This window comes from Dicentrarchus labrax, unplaced genomic scaffold (assembly GCF_905237075.1).
Source record: "Dicentrarchus labrax unplaced genomic scaffold, dlabrax2021, whole genome shotgun sequence".
Taxonomy (NCBI): domain Eukaryota; kingdom Metazoa; phylum Chordata; class Actinopteri; family Moronidae; genus Dicentrarchus; species Dicentrarchus labrax.
The window spans coordinates 22625178-22643989 of NW_026136706.1; the positions used below are offsets into that span (position 1 = coordinate 22625178).

The window sequence follows — 18812 nt, forward strand, 5'->3', positions numbered from 1 at the left end:
GATGACACCCGTCTGAGTTATACACTTAATGTGCTATTTCTGTTGTGTGAGAGTTCACTGGAAATTAGGACAATAGGCCAATCAGCACAAGGGGTCATTTTATTTGAAAAAAAAAAAACCAAACAAACAAGAAAAACCAACAGATCTGATGAAGACTTATATAATATAAAAACAAATAAATTAGGTGGGTTATGGTGGGTTTTGGGTTTCTTAGACTACAATCTTAAAATAATACTATAAAATACTATATTTTTCACCAGAATTATGTCCTGGCAGTTTGGAGAAAGTCAGGAAACTAGGGCTGTGAATATGGCAATTTGATACGTACCAAGATTCAGAGGTTACAATTCAATATATTTCTAAACATTTAAATCTAATTTTAATACACACCATATGCACCAAAAAAGTTGACTTTACCTTTCCTTTTTATTTATTATTTTCTTACACCCCTACTGGAAACACCATGCAGACCATAACGCAGGGAAACAAATAAACAGGAAATGTTATTAGTGTGTTCTTTACCTGGCTGAGAGACAAATCTCCCTAAAGTTGAAGTTGAATTTTGAAGATTTGTCATTCACAATACATTAGTTTAATGTTGTTTTATGGAATTCAGATTGTAGTTCCCTTTATGCTACTTGTAAATAAAATTAAAATAAAATAAAATAGAAATGAAAAATACTATTTTGAATGATGAAGCATTGAGGATGACACTGCTAATTAATGTTTCTTCAGACAGAAGAAACATTAATGAATGACCTTTGACCCCTTCACAGTGAAGGGCTTTAGTCTGGGGCTCACAGACAGCTGAAGCTGACAGCTAATGTTTCCTTCAGTCTCTTGTCCAGGGTCCTGGTGGTTTCATGTAGTGTCCCCTGCAGGTGTCACATGTGATGTCATAAACCACTTCAGTTTTCTTTCAAAGTCATCGACCAGGAGTCTGAAAAATCAACGAGGACAACAAAGATCCTTTCTATCTGTCTCAACAGTTTTGTGGTTTGAGCTGGCGTCCAACAACTGTGATCAGTGTCCATGCAGGCAGGGGATCAAGTTAGAACAGTACTGATATAATAAGGTAGGTGTCATAAAGGTATAAATATATACAGGGTTTGAGCTTAGCATGAAGTCCCCCTCCACTGAAAAATATGTTTTTCTTCTTGTTCCTATTCTTCTCATTCGATGTTTTAATGCATGACTTTTACTTGTTAAATACTTCTTCCACCACTGGCTGCAACTGCAACTTTCATGATCAATTAATGGACTTTTCCATCAATATATTAATTGTTTAGGGGGGAAAAAGGCTGTCACAAGTTACTATTACTTAAAATAATGCATTCAAATTAATTCTCCTCTGTTGCATATTCAATCCCCGATTATTCTCCCCTTTCTATTTAGAAATCAGGAGAAAACATGCCTTCAGAAAAACAAACTGGATATCTGAAACAGATTTCAGATGGTTTCTTTTACCAAAAGAAAAAAAAAATTACTATTGCTCATGCGTGATTTATGGAGTATCATTAACACGCAATCTTCCTCACGCAAGTGCTTTGTGTTTCTCATCACTCAAAGCTGAACACATGAAGATGACTAAAGAGAAGTGTAAGGTGACAGTGACATTACACACGCACACACACACACACACACACACACACACGGGGGAGGCAGTGCTTGTTGTTCGGTTTAAAAGGAAATTAAAAGGAAATTGGTGATTCAGCCATCCGAAGAAAAGAAGCAGCTTGGCCAACACATCCAGCACAGTTTGACCATCCGTCTGCGGCTCAACAACGGCACTATTGTACAGAGAGCCTGCTGCTGCTGCTGCTGCTGCTGACGACCACCACCTCACTCCTGCTCCACACTCAGTGAGTTACACACAAACAGTGAGTTACACACAAACTAAATACACTCATCCGGATGATATTTTAGTCTGTCTTGGACACCAGGAGTGAAGCCTGCGGGGGCCCGCTGTTGTTCCTGGAGTAACAAGTCCCAGTTTCTGTGGTGGAACATTAACTTGAAGTCGGCGTAAAGAGCATAAATGATCGAGGTTTTACATTCGTGCCCACAGAAAGAGAGAGAGAGAGAGAGAGAGCACAGTGGGACGGACTTGGATGTCAGTAAGGAGATCCCGCTCCCGCAGTAAAGATCCAAAGCCTCCAGAAAGTAAAGCAATATGACTAAGGTAAGTGTCAGCGATGTTTTTTGTGGAGCAAACGGAGTCGTTGGGTTTGTTTGCTCGTGTTTTGCGTTGTTGAAGCGTTTTACAATAATTTGGATCCACCGTGAAAAGTTGCAGGGAGTGTGGAAGAGACGCGTGGACACATGGGAGCGGAGGGTGCCCCAAATGTCTGTGAAAGAAGTGAGAATGTGTTTTTGTCCTCTAAGTCAGACTGCAGACTTGTGTTGCAGCGACAGAGAGGTATTTTCTGTCACTAAAAATAACCGTTAAGTTATCAGGGAGATGATGCAACAGGCGCATCCTCACCAGAGCTGGGACTGAGGGAGCGTTTGGATACATTTGATGCCACAAGTACTTCAGATTTGCTTCAGATCGTGATAGTAAATATGTTAAAGGGTCATGTCACCCAAATAAAATAAGAAAACCCTATCGTATCATCCCCGGAGATCTCTGTCCATGCAGAGTATCCATGCACATTTATTTGTGTTTGCCATGGTTCTGAGATATCTGTCTTTGCTGGCCTCACTTTTCACTGAAACTACTTTCTACTGAAGAAATAGTCCCTTAAGAGTGAGGCAAGTGGGACACTGATTGACAAAACAACCAAATCTCAAGGTCCAACAGCTACTAATTAAGCTTTTGATTATATCACATGATCCTCGTCTGCATATAGATAACTCAGTTGTCATGAAAAAAGCTGTAAAAGCTCAAATTTGCTGAAAACTTTGTGAATGGCATGTTGACTTTTTTTGCTTTGAGGGCTGCAAACAAAATGACATTAATCTCCATAATAGTGCGCTGGAGGCAGAAATCTTGGAGAGAGATCCCTCAAAACCCAGACAAACACAACCAAAAGTACTGTTTGCAGGGGTAGACGCTACTAGAGGAAAAAGAGAAAATATGTTGTATTGTACTTTTGAGGAAACTGCCCCTTGAAATAAGTATTAGAAGGAAAACTGCATACAAAATAACCCATTACAATATGGATGCACCAGTCAGCACCAAAACCAGAGCAGTGCTTCCTCTATTAGAAGTAGAAGTCCACCAATCCAGATTTTACTTGAACATAGACAGAAAGTTTTAGCCGTAAATTAAATTAATTAAAGTATTAAAAGTACTCAAATAATAAAGAATACTCTTCTGAACAATTGTTACTATCAAAGTCTCAAATTATTGATAAGTTAGTATGTAAGCTGTATTTATAAAGTTCATGCAGGTGATGCAAAGTCTGGTGATGCTACTGTGTGGAGCCTACGTGGTCTGCAACTGATGAGTCTTATCATTACTGATTAATCTGTTGATTATGTTTTAGATGAACTGATGAGATAATTCAATAGAATAGTGTTGATCACAAGTCCCCAGAACCAGTTATGTCTTCAAGTGTGTTAGAAAACATAATTTGATGATTTATCTAAATGATTATCACAACTGTTGTGACTGACTTATCAACTAAATGATTCAGCTCTTGAATTTATTAACACAATCCATCTTATTGTGTGTTTTGTACTACAGGGCTTTTCACATTAAGTTTTTTAAGGGGTTTGTCTTGCCTCATTTCAAACCACAATTAAGGCGTTGGGTATGTTTTAATGGGTAAATTAAGGATTCATTCATATTTTAAGGGACTCTTGTTTCCTAGTGACAACGACAACTGCTGGTCTAATAAGTATAAACTAATACTATTATTAGTTACAATAACCTGTAGTTTATTATCTTATTATAGGATTATGTCTGACATTTCTCATCAGTTTAGCTGATTGTATCAGAAGTTTGTGTAACTTTTATTTCTGCATCATGAGTTACTTTATAAGTCACTGACTAAGAGGAGGAGTGCAACAGCCACATTCCTCCCATTCCATAACGAATTATCGATCAACTCTCTGTTAGAGATAGTAAAACTATTGATTGAACAACAGGTTTTTGTTGATATTTGACTCAGAGAAAAGAGATTAGACATTGGTTTATTTATTGTCAGTGTGTGTGTGTGATTTGTGTCTTATACTGTTTGTTTATATGTTGTACCTCATTCAGTTAACAAACTTTGCCTCTTCTAGAAACTATGTGGGACCAATTACCCAACCAGCATCTGCTTCATAGTGGTGAATGAGTTCTGTGAACGCTTCTCCTACTATGGCATGAAAGGTATGCAAACCTTCTGTCTGGACAACATGTGGCAGTATAGGTTGATCTAAGGAACAGGATTCTGTATTTACTCAGTGGCTTTGGCTCTTTGAAAAGTGCTTGACACAAAGTTGGATTGGTAATGGTGCTCAGCTTATTAAATTATGACTAACAGAGTCAGTGAGGACAATAAAACAGAGGACCTACAATAGACAGATAAAGCTGGAGTCTCTGTCTTGCTCTCAAGTGACCTCACTTATACTCACATGTCTGTCTGCCACATTACTTCAATCGGACATTTTTGGTCATATAATTCAGTGTTTTCTACCAAATGGCAGACAAAGTGGTATATATTAGCGGGACAGGTTCTCTGGTTGCAGAGTTTACACTATGAGCTGTGATATTTGCCGATGTTGGACAAACAGTTTACAAGGTTAATGGTAAACATGACTCCTATTCATCCGTAATGGCTAATGTTGTCATGAAAAACACCTCCAGGCTGGTAACAACAGCAAACAGAGGAGATCGTCCCCTCTACATCCCCTTTATTTTTTTCTTCAGTAGCTTTAAGGTATCTCATATATATCTTGTATCATTTTGGCCCTATTGTTCAATTAGCTTGTTAGATAAGTTAAATATTGAAACCCCACCATTCCATCAGATGGAAATATTGTATATGTTTTGTCCATCATTTTATACACCTTTCCTCCCAATTCAGCCTGACAAATTTCATATCTTTGGAAACTTCTGGGATCTCCTGAGCATGAAATAAATAAAATCAATCTGTGGGTTTGAATAACGGAGGGAGATGCTTTGGGATAGAACAGATCTTGTTGACATGTTCTGAGGTATTTGGACGTTACATGTGGGCTTGTGAGTATCGATCCCCTGAGCTGGGTCACAGCTCATACTAGTGTGTTTGTTCACAGCGGTGCTGACACTCTACTTCCTCACGTACCTACACTGGGACAAGGACCTTTCCACCGCTGTCTACCATGCCTTCAGCAGCCTCTGCTACTTCACACCCATACTGGGAGCTCTCATTGCTGACTCCTGGCTCGGAAAATTCAAGTGAGTCCCTGTGTGTTTCATCCCTGTGTGCATTAAAGGGTCCGTTCATCCAGAATAACTAAAAGCAGAGGTATCAAGCAAGTAGTTTTAGTTTTATGTGTTATTGAAAGCTAGCTTAAAAAAGCAACTCATCCGCAGTGTGCTGTAAACTATGTGTCCAGATAATTAGATCTACTTACTTCTGCAAAAAAAAGTCACGGGAGGTGTGTTAGCTGTCATAGTATCATAGATAGGGGGTGACAATTTGAGAAATAAAACTAAATAGTTGCAGTTAATAGAAATGATCATCATGCATCGTCATCTGTGGCACATGATTTCAGTTTTCAATACATCATGCAGTGTTTCATCCTTTAACCTGGGAGCTTTGTCTGAATTGTGTAACAGCACCTATTAGTGGAGATGAGTCACTCTGGCCACACTCACACACTCACAGATATAATAGGAGTGCAATCTGAATGTACGTACTCACAGTTTGCTGTCCACAGGACCATCGTCTACCTGTCCATCGTCTATGTGATCGGCCATGTGGTCAAGTCGGTGGGTGCCATTCCCACTGTGGGGAACCCTGATGTGCACATGTAAGTTACCAGCAGCTGATTCGCTCATTTTGAGCAGGCAGAAACCGAGTTCAGTCATGTTATACAGAGGACTAAGGTTACGTTCATACTGAAAGCCTTAGTGCTCAATTCTGATTTATTGCTCAGATCAGATTTGCTTTTGTTTGGCTGTTCACATTACTTTCTAAATTTGGCCCATATCACATTCCTGTGTGAACAGGTCACTGTCCTGAAGTGACCAGCATGACAGATGTTGATCTAGAGTGAGGTAAAAGTCACATAAAAACTGATGACTGTTACTACTGAGGTCACATTGCAAAAAATCAGACCTGTATGTGAAAAGATCAGATTCCATGTGATCCGTGTTGTTCACACTGTCATGAACAGATCTGAGTCACAGGTAAGCAAAAAAAATCTGATTTGGGACGCTTGTGCCTGCGGTGTGAACGTAGCCAAAGCGCTCTTTATCATTACTGTGTATTAAGTAGCCTAAGAATCAGACTGAATTTCACTTTGAATTGCTCAATATATTAGAGATGTGGGCAGTGATTCTCAGGTCTTCAACAAGAGATCATCATTTTCAATGATTATTTTCATTATCGATTTATATGTTGATTATTTTTTCTATTTTACAATATTATTAGACTGTAAGACATGTCCATAAGTTCACATAGTCTGAGAAAACATCAAAGTTTAATTCTTTAGAAACTGGAACAAAAGGTTGGCATCTCTTTACCCTCCTCTTTACTGTATTGTGTGACTATGTTCTTTTAAAATATAGTTGAAAGTAGTGTTTTGCTTGATAAATCACATAGACTTTTAATAGATGACTCAAATTAATCAAAATTGTTTTTAAACTAGATTTAGATTAGCAGCTTTGTCTCAGTTCAGAACCTCCACTGATAACTGAATATTATCATAATGTATTAATATTCTAGTGGTCAACTAATCAAATAATATAATAATAATACTGTAGTGTCATTATGACAGTTAATACGCACTCTCTCTATATATATTATATATCATCCGTGTGTGTTGCAGCGCTTTGTCCATGGTAGGGCTGATACTCATAGCCTTCGGCACCGGAGGAATCAAACCCTGTGTGGCAGCGTTTGGAGGAGACCAGTTTGACGAGGAGAATGTAAGGCTTCTTCTTCTTTAGTTTGAAAATATAAACACAGTTTGAATTACACAGTAATAACACTAATCTGTGAATGTAGCCACTAAAAGCCATGTATATCTAGAAAAATCAGATCAGTAGTGAATGTAAATTAAGTCTTTCAAAGTACCATCCTTTGCTATTGGACTTTGATTGAATTAGCAAGTAAAAGCCTAAACTTAAGTATTATTCTTAATACATAACTTTTAAAAATTAAAGTAATTAAAGTAATGGTGTAAAAGCTGCTTGACTGTTATGTTTGTACTAGTTTTGACTATAAAGTAACAAATAAGCAGCTTTGATATAGGATTACCAGAAAAGAAAAACAAATTAAAAATGGGTTACATAAATCTCTGCAGTGCTAGAATCGCATCGTGTCTCTTATATTTAGCTTTACACAGTAATCACAGTGTTTAGAAAACTAGCCTGAAACCTTAATGGGGACTGAAAGATCATAAAATACAATGTTCAGATCACATCAGTGTCTCATCATTAGTTTGTTGATCCAGGTCAGCGAGAGGCAGAAATTCTTCTCCATTTTCTACATGTCAATTAACGCTGGGAGCCTCCTGTCGACTGTGATTACACCCATACTGAGAGGTGAGCATTCATATACCCAATGAGGTTCATTGAACATCACTGTGTTGATGCCACTAACGCCGGACTTGCTCCCGCAGGTGATGTGCAGTGTTTCGGTGGTGACTGCTACGCTCTGGCCTTCGGGGTTCCTGCAGCTCTGATGGTCGTGGCTTTAGGTGAGTCCACGTCCATCCACCTGTAACATCATCCAGTGAATAAGGATGGGAATCCATAAGAATGTCTTGATACCAATGCCATTAGCGTATATGCTTATCTGCGCTGTTGTCATCTTTCATCGTGAAATGAAGCCACACATTGGACCGTTTCTAGCAGTGTAGACGCATGAGTTTGACATCATTGTTTTGCATTGTGCAACTGTCAGAAAAACATGCCGGCATTGATAAAAGGAATTGATAAGCTTTTGAATTGAGGCATACGATTCAAATAATTTGGAACCAGTTCTCAACTGGAATGTCCAAATTAATTGTCACATTTCATTATCCCAAATTAGTTCAGGCTGCTATCTGCATGCTGAGAGCATGTTTGTATGAAGTCCAGCTTTTGACAGGCTGGGCTTCCACTTGATCAAGGCCCCTCCACATACGTCCTGACAGGCAGTTGTCTCTGCCTCTGAATCCCCGTCCCCACTGGACCTTATGGGATTCATGCTTGGCTGACCGCTCACTGTGAAAACAAACTGGGATTTTATTACTGGAGGGGCCGCGGACGGATCACAACGTGGGTGAAACAAAGAACGGCCTTCAATGTGTGAACTGCCAGACTAAAGCTTGGTATGTTTACAACATTTCATAAGTAAGAGGACAGAAATCCTTAAATGGTAAACAACTCAGATTCTGCTGTTTCCTCTTGTTGGCTAGGGAATACATATAGCTGATATGAGCATGTGGTACTCCTGATACCAGGCAAATGGAGCAATTGTTTGCACAACAGCCGAGCCATTTCCAACATAAACTGTCTAACTCTTCATCCATCTTGCACAGTTGTGTTCATTGCCGGCAGCAGCCTGTACAAGAGGAATCCTCCCCAGGGAAACATCCTGTTGGAAGTCTGCAATTGCATTGGGGTGAGTCATCTTCCACTTCCCCTGAATCGTATCAAATGATTTATGAAAGTGCAAACTGATTTATTCAGTTCTATTTACTGCCAAAAATCGTTTTGTGCTGTAATAAAGGTTATTTTTTAATTCCTGTTTTTTCGGTTTGCAGTTTGCCATCAAAAACCGCTGGCAGAGACGGAGATATGAGCCTCAGAGAAAGCACTGGTTGGACTGGGCTGAGGAGAAGTACTCGGTAACAAAATAATTCCTACTATTAACTCTTCATATAACAATTTGTATTTGTCCATCTGGAAAAAGAGTGTCGGTCATCAATAACCCGTCCACCTGTGTGTTGGTGTGTAAACAGAAGCGTCTGATCCAGGAGATAAAGATGGTGCTCCGGGTTTTGGTGCTCTACATCCCGCTGCCAATGTTCTGGGCTCTGTTTGATCAGCAGGTACGTGAGGACGAGAGACTTATGAACCATTATCTTTGGTTCAGACATGCATATCCTCCTCAGGGAGGTTTATGACCACATACCTGTAAAACTAATTCCCAGGAAACCAGTGGAAACGCCACAAAGTTATGGACCCAGCCAAAAAGGTCACCATTAAATTGTTGCTTTTAAACTTCAGCTTTTGTACAGATTGAACAAAAAAGATGCAATATATAAATTAATGACCTTTAAAGGTGCTGGTAGGCAGGAGTATTTTTTTTAACATTTCAGCTGTTTCGCTTCATCTGTAGATGTTTAACAGATTAGAGTATATGTGATGTGTTCATGAACATACCCTAACCAAGATGTTTCTTGTGCCTATAATCAACCTTAACCACAGCGGTGTTATTTCAGAAACTGGTTGTTGACTATCCAAATGAAGTGTTGTATGTGAATTATAGTATGTAGTGTTCAGCTGAGACTAAAACAGTTGGATAAATAGAAATAAGTTATCAGTTCTCAGAAGTTTGACTTCCACGTAAATCCCTCTCGACCTGCAGGTTTAAGTAACATTGCAGCGGTGGCTTCATTTCACTGAGTACAGAGAGAGAAGACATTTTATTGAGTTTAACCATGTGTCATACCCAATTCTTGATTGTACATACAAGACCAGTCTTCTTAAGGTCAAGGTCTTGTGTCTGAAGCTCTCTTATAAAATCCCATAACTATGTGTTATCTTCTACTCTGGCCAAAACTCAACACAACCATCTGATTATGAAATACCTCAAAGCCACATTCAAAATTCCTGAATTGCATTCCTCCTGAACTCATTATTCATTTGAAACAACTTTAGAATGACAATCAAAAAGCAAACACACCTACGCCTTTCTACGAAGGCATGTCAAATATTTACAACTTCACTTCATTATTATCCTCTCCAGAAAAATACACAAAACGAGTCTGCTGTGGTTGAAGGATCATTTTGCTGAGTAACAGTCGAGCTGTGGCCTTAAAGTACAGTGGACAGCAACAGTGTTTTTCTTTATTGCAGGGTTCCCGCTGGACACTTCAAGCCACGAGGATGAACATGGCTTTTGTAAGAGTTTCCTAACAATGTGGTCAAACTTTGAAAAAGCTGATAACATCTTTTATTGCACTATGATATCAGTGGGTGGCATTCAGAATTCATCTGATTGTACACACTGTCTTGTAAAACACACATTCCCTTTGTTAGGGTGTAGTTGCAATTTGTCTTTCTATTACAGTAAATTACAGTTTATAGCCCTGATAAATCACACACTCACTCATCAGGTTAAAGTGAAGTGCTGAAGTTTATTGGCCAGTTGAAACCCTGCTCCTCCTGTCAGATTTATGAAGTTAAAGTTTAAATGACTGCCCTGTTAAGCTGAAATCATCTTGTTTTATTACAGGGAGATTCCTTCACTATTAAGCCGGACCAAATGCAGGTATGTGCAGTTCCCGCCCACTCGCAGTGAAATAAGCTATAATGATGACAGGGTGTTCTGATATAAGAAATATTAGAGAAGGTAAATAAGGAACACTGTGATGCAGTAATAATGAACTAATTAACTTTATTTTCTGTATCTGCACACATTAGACAGCATGGCCACATACCAAATGAATAAGGACAATAGTGTTTAAATGATCAGGCATTTTCTATCCTCCTGTTTGTGCATGGATGTAACAAACACAGTACAGCGTCTTAATGTACTGTTCGTTAAACCTCTCCCCTACTGTCCGATCATATCTGAGCAACCGTGGCTATAGCAGGTCTGTCACTCTTTGGATTTCTCCACATGCCACAATGGTGTGCATAGATCTGCAATAAGGTTCATATTTCATATTTAAAGAGTTTAAAGGGTGAATTGCTTTTTCCCTTTCCAAAATAACCAAGTGTCTGTCTGCTCTAATGTAAGCAGTATTTGTTAGCATGCCCAGCTAACTAGCCATGGTCATTTCCCTTTCCCCAGTGTGGGAAACCAGTATCAGCACAGTCAAACAGTTCCATTAATTTGAGTGTACATTCACATCAGATGATCAATATTGGGACTGTAGACCTTTTTGTACATGGTCCCCTTCATTTCACTGTTTGGCCATAAAAAGTTCATGGTTGTCTAGTCCTGTATATGTGTATAGTCGACATACGCTCTCAGCCATCTGGAAACATGTATTTTTCAAGTGAAAACAAACACAAAAGAAAAAACACAGAGCAGTGTGCCACATCTGTACAACTCAAGTAAAGCATTAAAGATGACTAATGTTTGACATGAAAACACTTTTACAGCTCTAAATCACTCCCATCTTGCCATCTCTTTACTGGCTATATTAAATCAGAATAAGTCCTTTTATTCGTGTATAACTCTAACCTTTATGATTTTATGAGATATAGTGAGCTTTTATAGAGTCATTTAACGGCCAGTTTTTCCCTCCCTGTTGTCTAGATGTTGAATGCGCTGATGATTCTTCTCTTCGTGCCCATCTTTGACCTCATCATATATCCGCTCGTTGGCCTTTGCAGAATCAACATCACGTGAGTAGAATCCTGTTGTTTTGGATACTCCCATCTTTATTGCAGACATAAACATTTAAGAAGTCTCTTAAACTTGGAAAATGAGCCATGTGACCTCACATTTGTATGCCTCAGGACAATGAATAGTTAACGAATGAAGGAAAGGTCTGTGCGCACATATGCAGACATACTGTACATTTACAAATTTAAATCTGATGAGTGGGATTTTAATGTGTGTAGAGGACTCAGCGATTGTCTTTATTATCCAGAAATTGTTACGCCGTATTGCAAAACACAAGGTTTGTTTGTATAATAAATACATCACATTTCTATTTCCAGAAGTACAAATGCTCTCTTTTATAATTACGGATTTTATTAATGCTTTTCAGAGAAAGGCTCAGGTTGTAAAGGTAACATTTGCAACAGATGGCATTACGTCAAAACAAGTGATGAGGCGGCCTCTTATCAGGTGGGAGATCAGTGAGGACACTGATGTGGAAATCACCGTTCAGATTTATAAAGTGATAAAGCTTGACTTTCAGAGCGGTAAACACAGTAATGAAAGGTGTGTAAAAGTGTTGACTGTCACTTACTCTCCCTGCCCTCAGGCCTCTCAGGAAAATGGCCGCAGGGATGGTTTTTGCAGCGCTGGCCTTCGGAGCAGCCACACTGGTGGAAGTGAACGTTGTGGTATGTATGAGCAGCCATTGTCTATTTTCACTCCTGTTACAGAATTAAAGAGACCCTCACCAAAAAACCCTCATTCCCTTACACACATAGGATTACTTGCGTGTACACAGACTGCTACCTAAATAAAACCAGAGCTCCCATGCATCCTGGAAAACCTGGAATTGTTCAATGGAAGAAAACGATGTCCTGGAAAACACTGAACTGTCCTCACAGATAGGTTGTTATATAAACAAGAATTAATTTCTGCATAAAGCAATGCAATAATAAGATGACAGATGAAATTAGAGCGGTCTTCAGGAGGCACATTTGAAATCATCTGCCCACATTTGTCCTGCTTGTTCTAAAGCTTGTGTGCCAGAATGGAAACTTCATCGTATAATCATCTTGGCCAGATTTGTCTCCATATACAATATTATTTTGTCAAAGAATATACAGTATTCTTCTGAACAATAAATGTGCAGCTTGTGCATTGTTTCTATTTGCTAACAAAATGTTGTTTTCCATCTTTTGTTGTATTTAAATCCCATCATAATCCCCTGAGCATATCTGAAAAAGTGAGAGCTCAGTGAACCGTAAAAATAGCATATTTAAGCACGTCTGAATTTTTTATAAAAGACTGTGTTCACTGAAATGTGTCAGTATGGGGGCGCCGTGCTCTAATTTCCTTCACTGTCTGCTAGAAAACAGTGGTGGATCCTGCACCTGCTGGGAACTGTCTCCTGCAGGTCTTTAACCTGGCAGGAGGGGACGTCAGTCTGCAGATCCCCGGCAGCAACCCATTTCCAGAACCGATCAAATACCTTCAGGTAACTTCTATCTTCTAATACTGAGTGATGTACTGTATTTCATTCTCTCATTTTATCAGATGTTTTTCAAACTGTGGAGATTTTGGAAAGAAGCTTAACATTAACCCCCTGGTTTCTCTGTCAGGACCCTCCGAAATATGAGATGCTTCCACTGAAGGCGCCCAGCAAGATGCTGAAGATTGAAGTCACTTTGAATGGAGCAACCTCAGAGTGTCAACACATATTTAACCAACAGAATTCCTACAGTCTCATCGTATTCTCCGAAACTACTGGAGTCCAGTGCAAACTTGTGAGTGCCTCTGAAAATGGGTTCAGTCTTTCAATATCATTAAATATTCATGACTGAATTAGAGATAGCAGTCAAAGTTTTGAAAAGAACTTTGTTGGGTATTACTTATTACGAGTTTACAATTCAAATACTAGATAAATCATTTATGCAAGGGTCCAACTCAGTGACGGCTGGTGGAGATTTTGGGTGGGTGGGCTAAAAAATACATTACACTCATCAATACGTCACACAGCAGCAACAGCAGCATCACATCATGTTACAGCAAATGGGCAGCATATGAAGAGGGCGTGTCAGGACACCTGTCAATCAAAGGTCAATGGAAGCTTAAGCTACTGAGCTTGGGCTGAATGAATTTAGCCCAAATGGGGGCGTGTCACGACACCTGTCAATCACAATCGAATGGAAGCTTACGCTACTGTGCTTGGGCTGAATAAATTTAGCCCATTCACAGGAAAAAAAACAACATATATCATATATCCTGGGTTTTTTCTGTCACTTTTTGGTGCTGTTGCTGCTCTAGGTTCTACCAAAATTCAAAACAATATGTTCTTATGTTTTTAATAATAGTTTTTCATCTTTACTGTAAAAGATAGGGGGGGCTTAGCCCTGTTAGCGCATATATACCCTGGTCCAACTGTGCATCTCACATCTGGGGACCCCAGGCCTGTGAGCCAATGGGAAGAGAGTAAGTCTAAATTTAAACTTAATTGAATTCATTTTGCTCAGTAGAAGAGGGTAACAGTATCTTCTGTGTAAAAAAAAAAAATCTTATAAGAATAATACAAATTCAGGAAAAGCCACACAAAGAGTGAAATGTACTGGGCAGATGTAACTTTATCTTCTATTTATTCTAAAGATGTTTGTAACATTTTAACATTAGCATGGTGTGGGGTTTTTTTTGCCTGACAAAAAACATTAAGTTAACTCTACTTAAAAGTCTTACACAGAGAAATATAACTTTTTTCAAATTTGGTAAAAATACCATCAACCCCATAACTGTTCTCACATTTTGATTTAAATGTTGGTGAATCTTGATTGGTGGAAACCAGTGAGTAAAGAACACACAAACACAAGATAATACAGATTTATGTCATGTGAATTGTGTGTTTTTTAATTATCCAGGTGGGTGACTACATAAAGAAAAATGAAGATGGAAATCCTCTTCTGAGGTAAGATATGTTTAACCTCAGAGGTTATGACTCATATACTTACAAACCGAACATTTTAAGCTCATTCATTCTGTGCTGCTATAAAAATTGAGGTCAACTTAGCTAACTTGAATAATCAGTTATGTCTGCTCATGAGTTCTCCTAATTCTAATTTAACAGGTTCCTCAACACACTGCCAGAAGCAATAAACCTGACTGTGGGAGATGTGACTTTCCACGTGCCCTCTGGTGACATGTCTCCTAACAAGACTGTGGAACGGCGAGAGTGAGTAGGACAGATGTCTAAATCAGTATAAACGAAATCCTGAAGCCTGTCCTGCCTAGCCGAGCCACCGTTGGGTCGCTTGTTGTGGTGAACCCACAGAGAATTATCACCCGACTCTCTACAGCTCTACACACTGATGTAGCATCCAGTCCGGTCTAGGGCTCAAACATTTGTTCTGTTGTCTCAGACATGGCTGTTGGTCTTGCCAAATATTCTAGTTGGTCTGGTCTCCAGCAATATATAATTTTTTTTAAACAGTAGGATCAGTTCTCCAACTGTCAATCACCTAATGTTGTCAATGCAGAAAATGAAGAAAATACTTTTACCTTGGGGACAAATGATGCCCAAAATAACTCTTCCCACTTAACCACTCTTGTGACCCTTATTTTGCCTGTACTAAATAATGAGTTAATTTTTATGTATGAATGATATTTTTAAAATTCAACTTGTGCATAGCCAGTCAAATCACAATGTGCTTTTTATTCTTCTCTAATTCATCTCATCCTTCATGTACCTCCTGCCTCCGGGTAGATATGCAGAAGTCAGCTGCAGCCTAGAGTCAAAAGAGTGCTCCAATGTTAACCTTGGACTGCTGGACTTCGGAGGCTCCTACACTGTCATACTCATGGAGGTCAGGACGCTTACTATACAAGCTTATTATGCAGATCTCACCAGTGGCACAGCGTGACAGAACCCTCTGTGTGTGTGTGTGTGTGTGTGTGTGTGTGTGTGTGTGTGTGTGTGTGTGTGTGTGTGTGTGTGTGTGTGTGTGTGTATTCAGGAATTCGGTAAAGTTGGGGCTCGCAAGATGGAGGATGTGAAAGCCAACAACGTGCACATCGCCTGGCAGATCCCCCAGTACGTCCTCATAACAACTGGAGAGGTCATGTTCTCCATCACAGGCCTGGAGTTCTCCTACTCACAGGTTGGCCATGATGCACACCGTCTATCAGTTGGGAAATAACTCTGTATTTGAGTAATCAAACACTCACTACCGTTGTACCACTGTGTGATAATCAGAACATTTCAGGAAAACTACTACTACTACTACTTCTTGGAAAACATTACATCTTCAGCAGTGACTTAAGACTTCATCAGTGTCCAACCAATAAAAAAAATAATCCAGAAATCTTCCAACAACCCTGCCTTGATGCCTGTTCTGTGAAATTAAATAGCTTTTCTCTCCATAACTTTTAGCCCATTGGTTTACCCTTCAGTCTGTTGTTTGTCTGATGTCACACACTCAGCATTTTTTTGGATTAGGAAGTAATGATCCCATTTCACGGACCCTTTAAATATTTGTCTGAACCCAGCACTGCTTTATTTTGTGCTTTCTTTATCAACTGTGGACCTCTCTCTCCCCTCCAGGCTCCAGCCAACATGAAGTCTGTCCTGCAGGCCGGCTGGCTGCTCACTGTTGCGTTTGGGAATGTGATAGTGCTGATTGTGGCAGAGGGGGCGGGACTGGAACAGGTACAACTTCATGGGATATTGTGGCAGACATCAAAATCTTTTTTTAAAGCTTATGAACATATATATGAAATTCACTGCTAATAGATGTCGCACTAGAGCACAGCAACTCATACTACGTGCTACGGTCCACCAGACTCCATTGACAAAACCAGTCATTTTACCTTGCAGATCATAAAACACTTCCAACAGGATAGAAACAAGTCTTTTCACAGTTTTTCCAACATCACGAACACTGGTTTGTTTGAAATAAACTCACCAAGTTAGATGAAAATATTCTCTGAACAGGCCGCAAAGGCTGCAACATAACCCTTGCACCCAAATTGAGATCAAATTGTTGTTGACAACATTACGGAAAAGATTCCTACAGAGACAGACCTTTTTTTCAACCAAATACAGCCGCTATCGCTCACCAGACTCCAGAGACAAAAATAGTCATTTTACCTCGCACAACATCATGACGGAAACAAAAATCTCCCCACTCGTCCAACAATCACAAACTCTGGTTTGGTTAAAATAAATCTTTAATTCAACATGAAAGATGAAAAAAACAGCAGTTTCAGTCGCTCTCCTCGAAGCCAACAGTTGTACACGGAGAGTCTCACTTGCACTAACATGCAAATGTGGCCGGACAGGAGAAATAAACAAAGCTCTGGGATCAAAACAGGGAGAGGGAGTGTGATATTACTCTGCTCAGAGCGCCTTCACTCAGTTATTTGCTGCTGTATTAATATTTCCTAAGAAAGGAGGCTATACTGTACATGCCAAAAGCAGTCAGCAACTTTATGTCATTCTTCCATGCTGTGAGCACCACATTCAAATCCCCTCCATCGTATTGGGTTTTTGGGGGTTTCTGGTAATCAGGTTTGAGGTTATAACTCTCAGCTTTTAATTCCTTGTATTGGTAATAATCAACTTTAAGTGTGGCATTCAATTCTGACTTACATAAAACTCACATCCAAGCATTTTATTTTGCTTCTCAAGAGTGCAGCAAGTCTCAGCAGTGAACTGATCTCCAGTACAGTTCATGCACTAACCAGTCTTTGTTGTCCCAGTGGAAGGAGTTCCTTCTGTTCGCCGGCCTGCTGTTAGGCGTCTTCATCATCTTCTCCATCATGGCCTACTTCTACACCTACGTTGACCCCGATGAGCTGGACAAGATTTATGCGGGGGATGCAGGGAAGGAGGAAGACGACCATGACGACACGAAAAAGAAAACTAAGGACATACAACTGAACAAAACAGGGAAGAGCACCAGACTGTAACCGTGTTAGATTGCGTAAACCATCTTCTTTGCTGTAGCTGATTTGAGTGTTGGATGAGTAATGAGAAGGTACTGTGTTTTATTTCAGTTTTCAGATCTGTTTTTTTGCGATAATGAAACACTAAGATGGGATCATTGGACATTTCTTGTGGTTAGAAGTCCAGTGTTTGTTTGTCACATCCTTTTAATATAGTCTGTCAAACCTTTAAAACTCCATTCACTGAAAGCTTTTTTAAACCGGAGAACAGTAAAGTTTTTTCTGAATGAGACTGAATACATGAAACAGTATTTAAAAGAGGCTAAATAATGTGATTTCCCTCAGTATGATCAATATTATTACAAATGAATGTTAAATATCATATGCTGTATATATTTGTTTCGTATTATGTCAAAATGTTATATTTTCTATGATAATCTTAGTGTATACTGCCTTTGACAAAACACGCTGGAGAAATGGTTCAGTTTACATTGTGTGCTTATAATAATGATATTAAAAGGACTAAAGGTACTCGTGGTTTTGCATGTTATAGATCATTCATTCAAAAACAATTACCATTACCATTACCCATTTATCAAAACATTTAAAAAAGTCATCCAAAAGATTACTGATTGGTAGGGCAGTTTTAAGCAGGGATTGTTTTAAAAACTGTGCTTGTTGATCTGATATCTGAGTTTAAGGAGCTCATCAGCAATCCTTCTGTGCAAACAACCACATTCATATTCGTTTGAGAATGTTTTCTTACCGTCTGTCTTCTGGGTTTGATTTTCTGAAAGCTCGTCACTGCCGAATGTCAGACGTGACGCATCCTTGCACATCAAATACTCAAAGAAATGCATAGCTATTTGCATTACCACACAACAACAGTCAAAGTCAGGGGAAGGTTCACTGTCTCTTTCAGACGAGTTTAAAGGCTCTGCACATTAAAGTGAGTTACTGCATAGCAGGAGGAAAATTAATAACGTATATGTGATCTGTAGTTGTGCTAAAACATGCAAAACCAACAGTATGGTCCTTTCAAGTTATACAATATATTCTTATTCAGGGAAAGTGTAAATAATGCAGCTGCCTATAAAGTTCTGTAAATAGACAGTTGTGCTTATTTTTGTGCTTTTTAAATTAAAAAGAATATTAAATGTTCATTGTTCTCAGTTTTCTCATTTTTAATAACTA

General features: G+C 39.1%; 1 protein-coding gene across 1 annotated transcript; it reads left to right on the forward strand.

Moving 5' to 3' along the window:
- Nucleotides 1-1900: 1900 nt before the first annotated feature.
- On the forward strand, nucleotides 1901-18779 carry slc15a2 (solute carrier family 15 member 2). Its single transcript, XM_051404314.1, has 22 exons — nucleotides 1901-2182; nucleotides 4234-4321; nucleotides 5230-5371; nucleotides 5857-5949; nucleotides 6970-7069; nucleotides 7597-7687; nucleotides 7765-7842; nucleotides 8668-8750; nucleotides 8893-8976; nucleotides 9091-9180; nucleotides 10211-10255; nucleotides 10590-10625; nucleotides 11622-11710; nucleotides 12298-12379; nucleotides 13060-13185; nucleotides 13310-13474; nucleotides 14597-14643; nucleotides 14803-14907; nucleotides 15439-15538; nucleotides 15689-15832; nucleotides 16276-16380; nucleotides 17433-18779. Exons 1-22 carry the CDS (start codon nucleotides 2174-2176, stop codon nucleotides 17640-17642), a joined length of 2112 nt encoding a protein of 703 aa, XP_051260274.1. The 5' UTR covers nucleotides 1901-2173; the 3' UTR covers nucleotides 17643-18779.
- Nucleotides 18780-18812: the final 33 nt, after the last annotated feature.

What these genes read in the sequence shown, in the direction of transcription:
- slc15a2 (XM_051404314.1), top strand. An exon ending in AAGTCTGCAATTGCATTGGG is followed by an intron (nt 8,751 to 8,892) that starts GTGAGTCATCTT and finishes TTCGGTTTGCAG; the next exon opens with TTTGCCATCAAAAACCGCTG. An exon ending in CTTTGCAGAATCAACATCAC is followed by an intron (nt 11,711 to 12,297) that starts GTGAGTAGAATC and finishes CCCTGCCCTCAG; the next exon opens with GCCTCTCAGGAAAATGGCCG.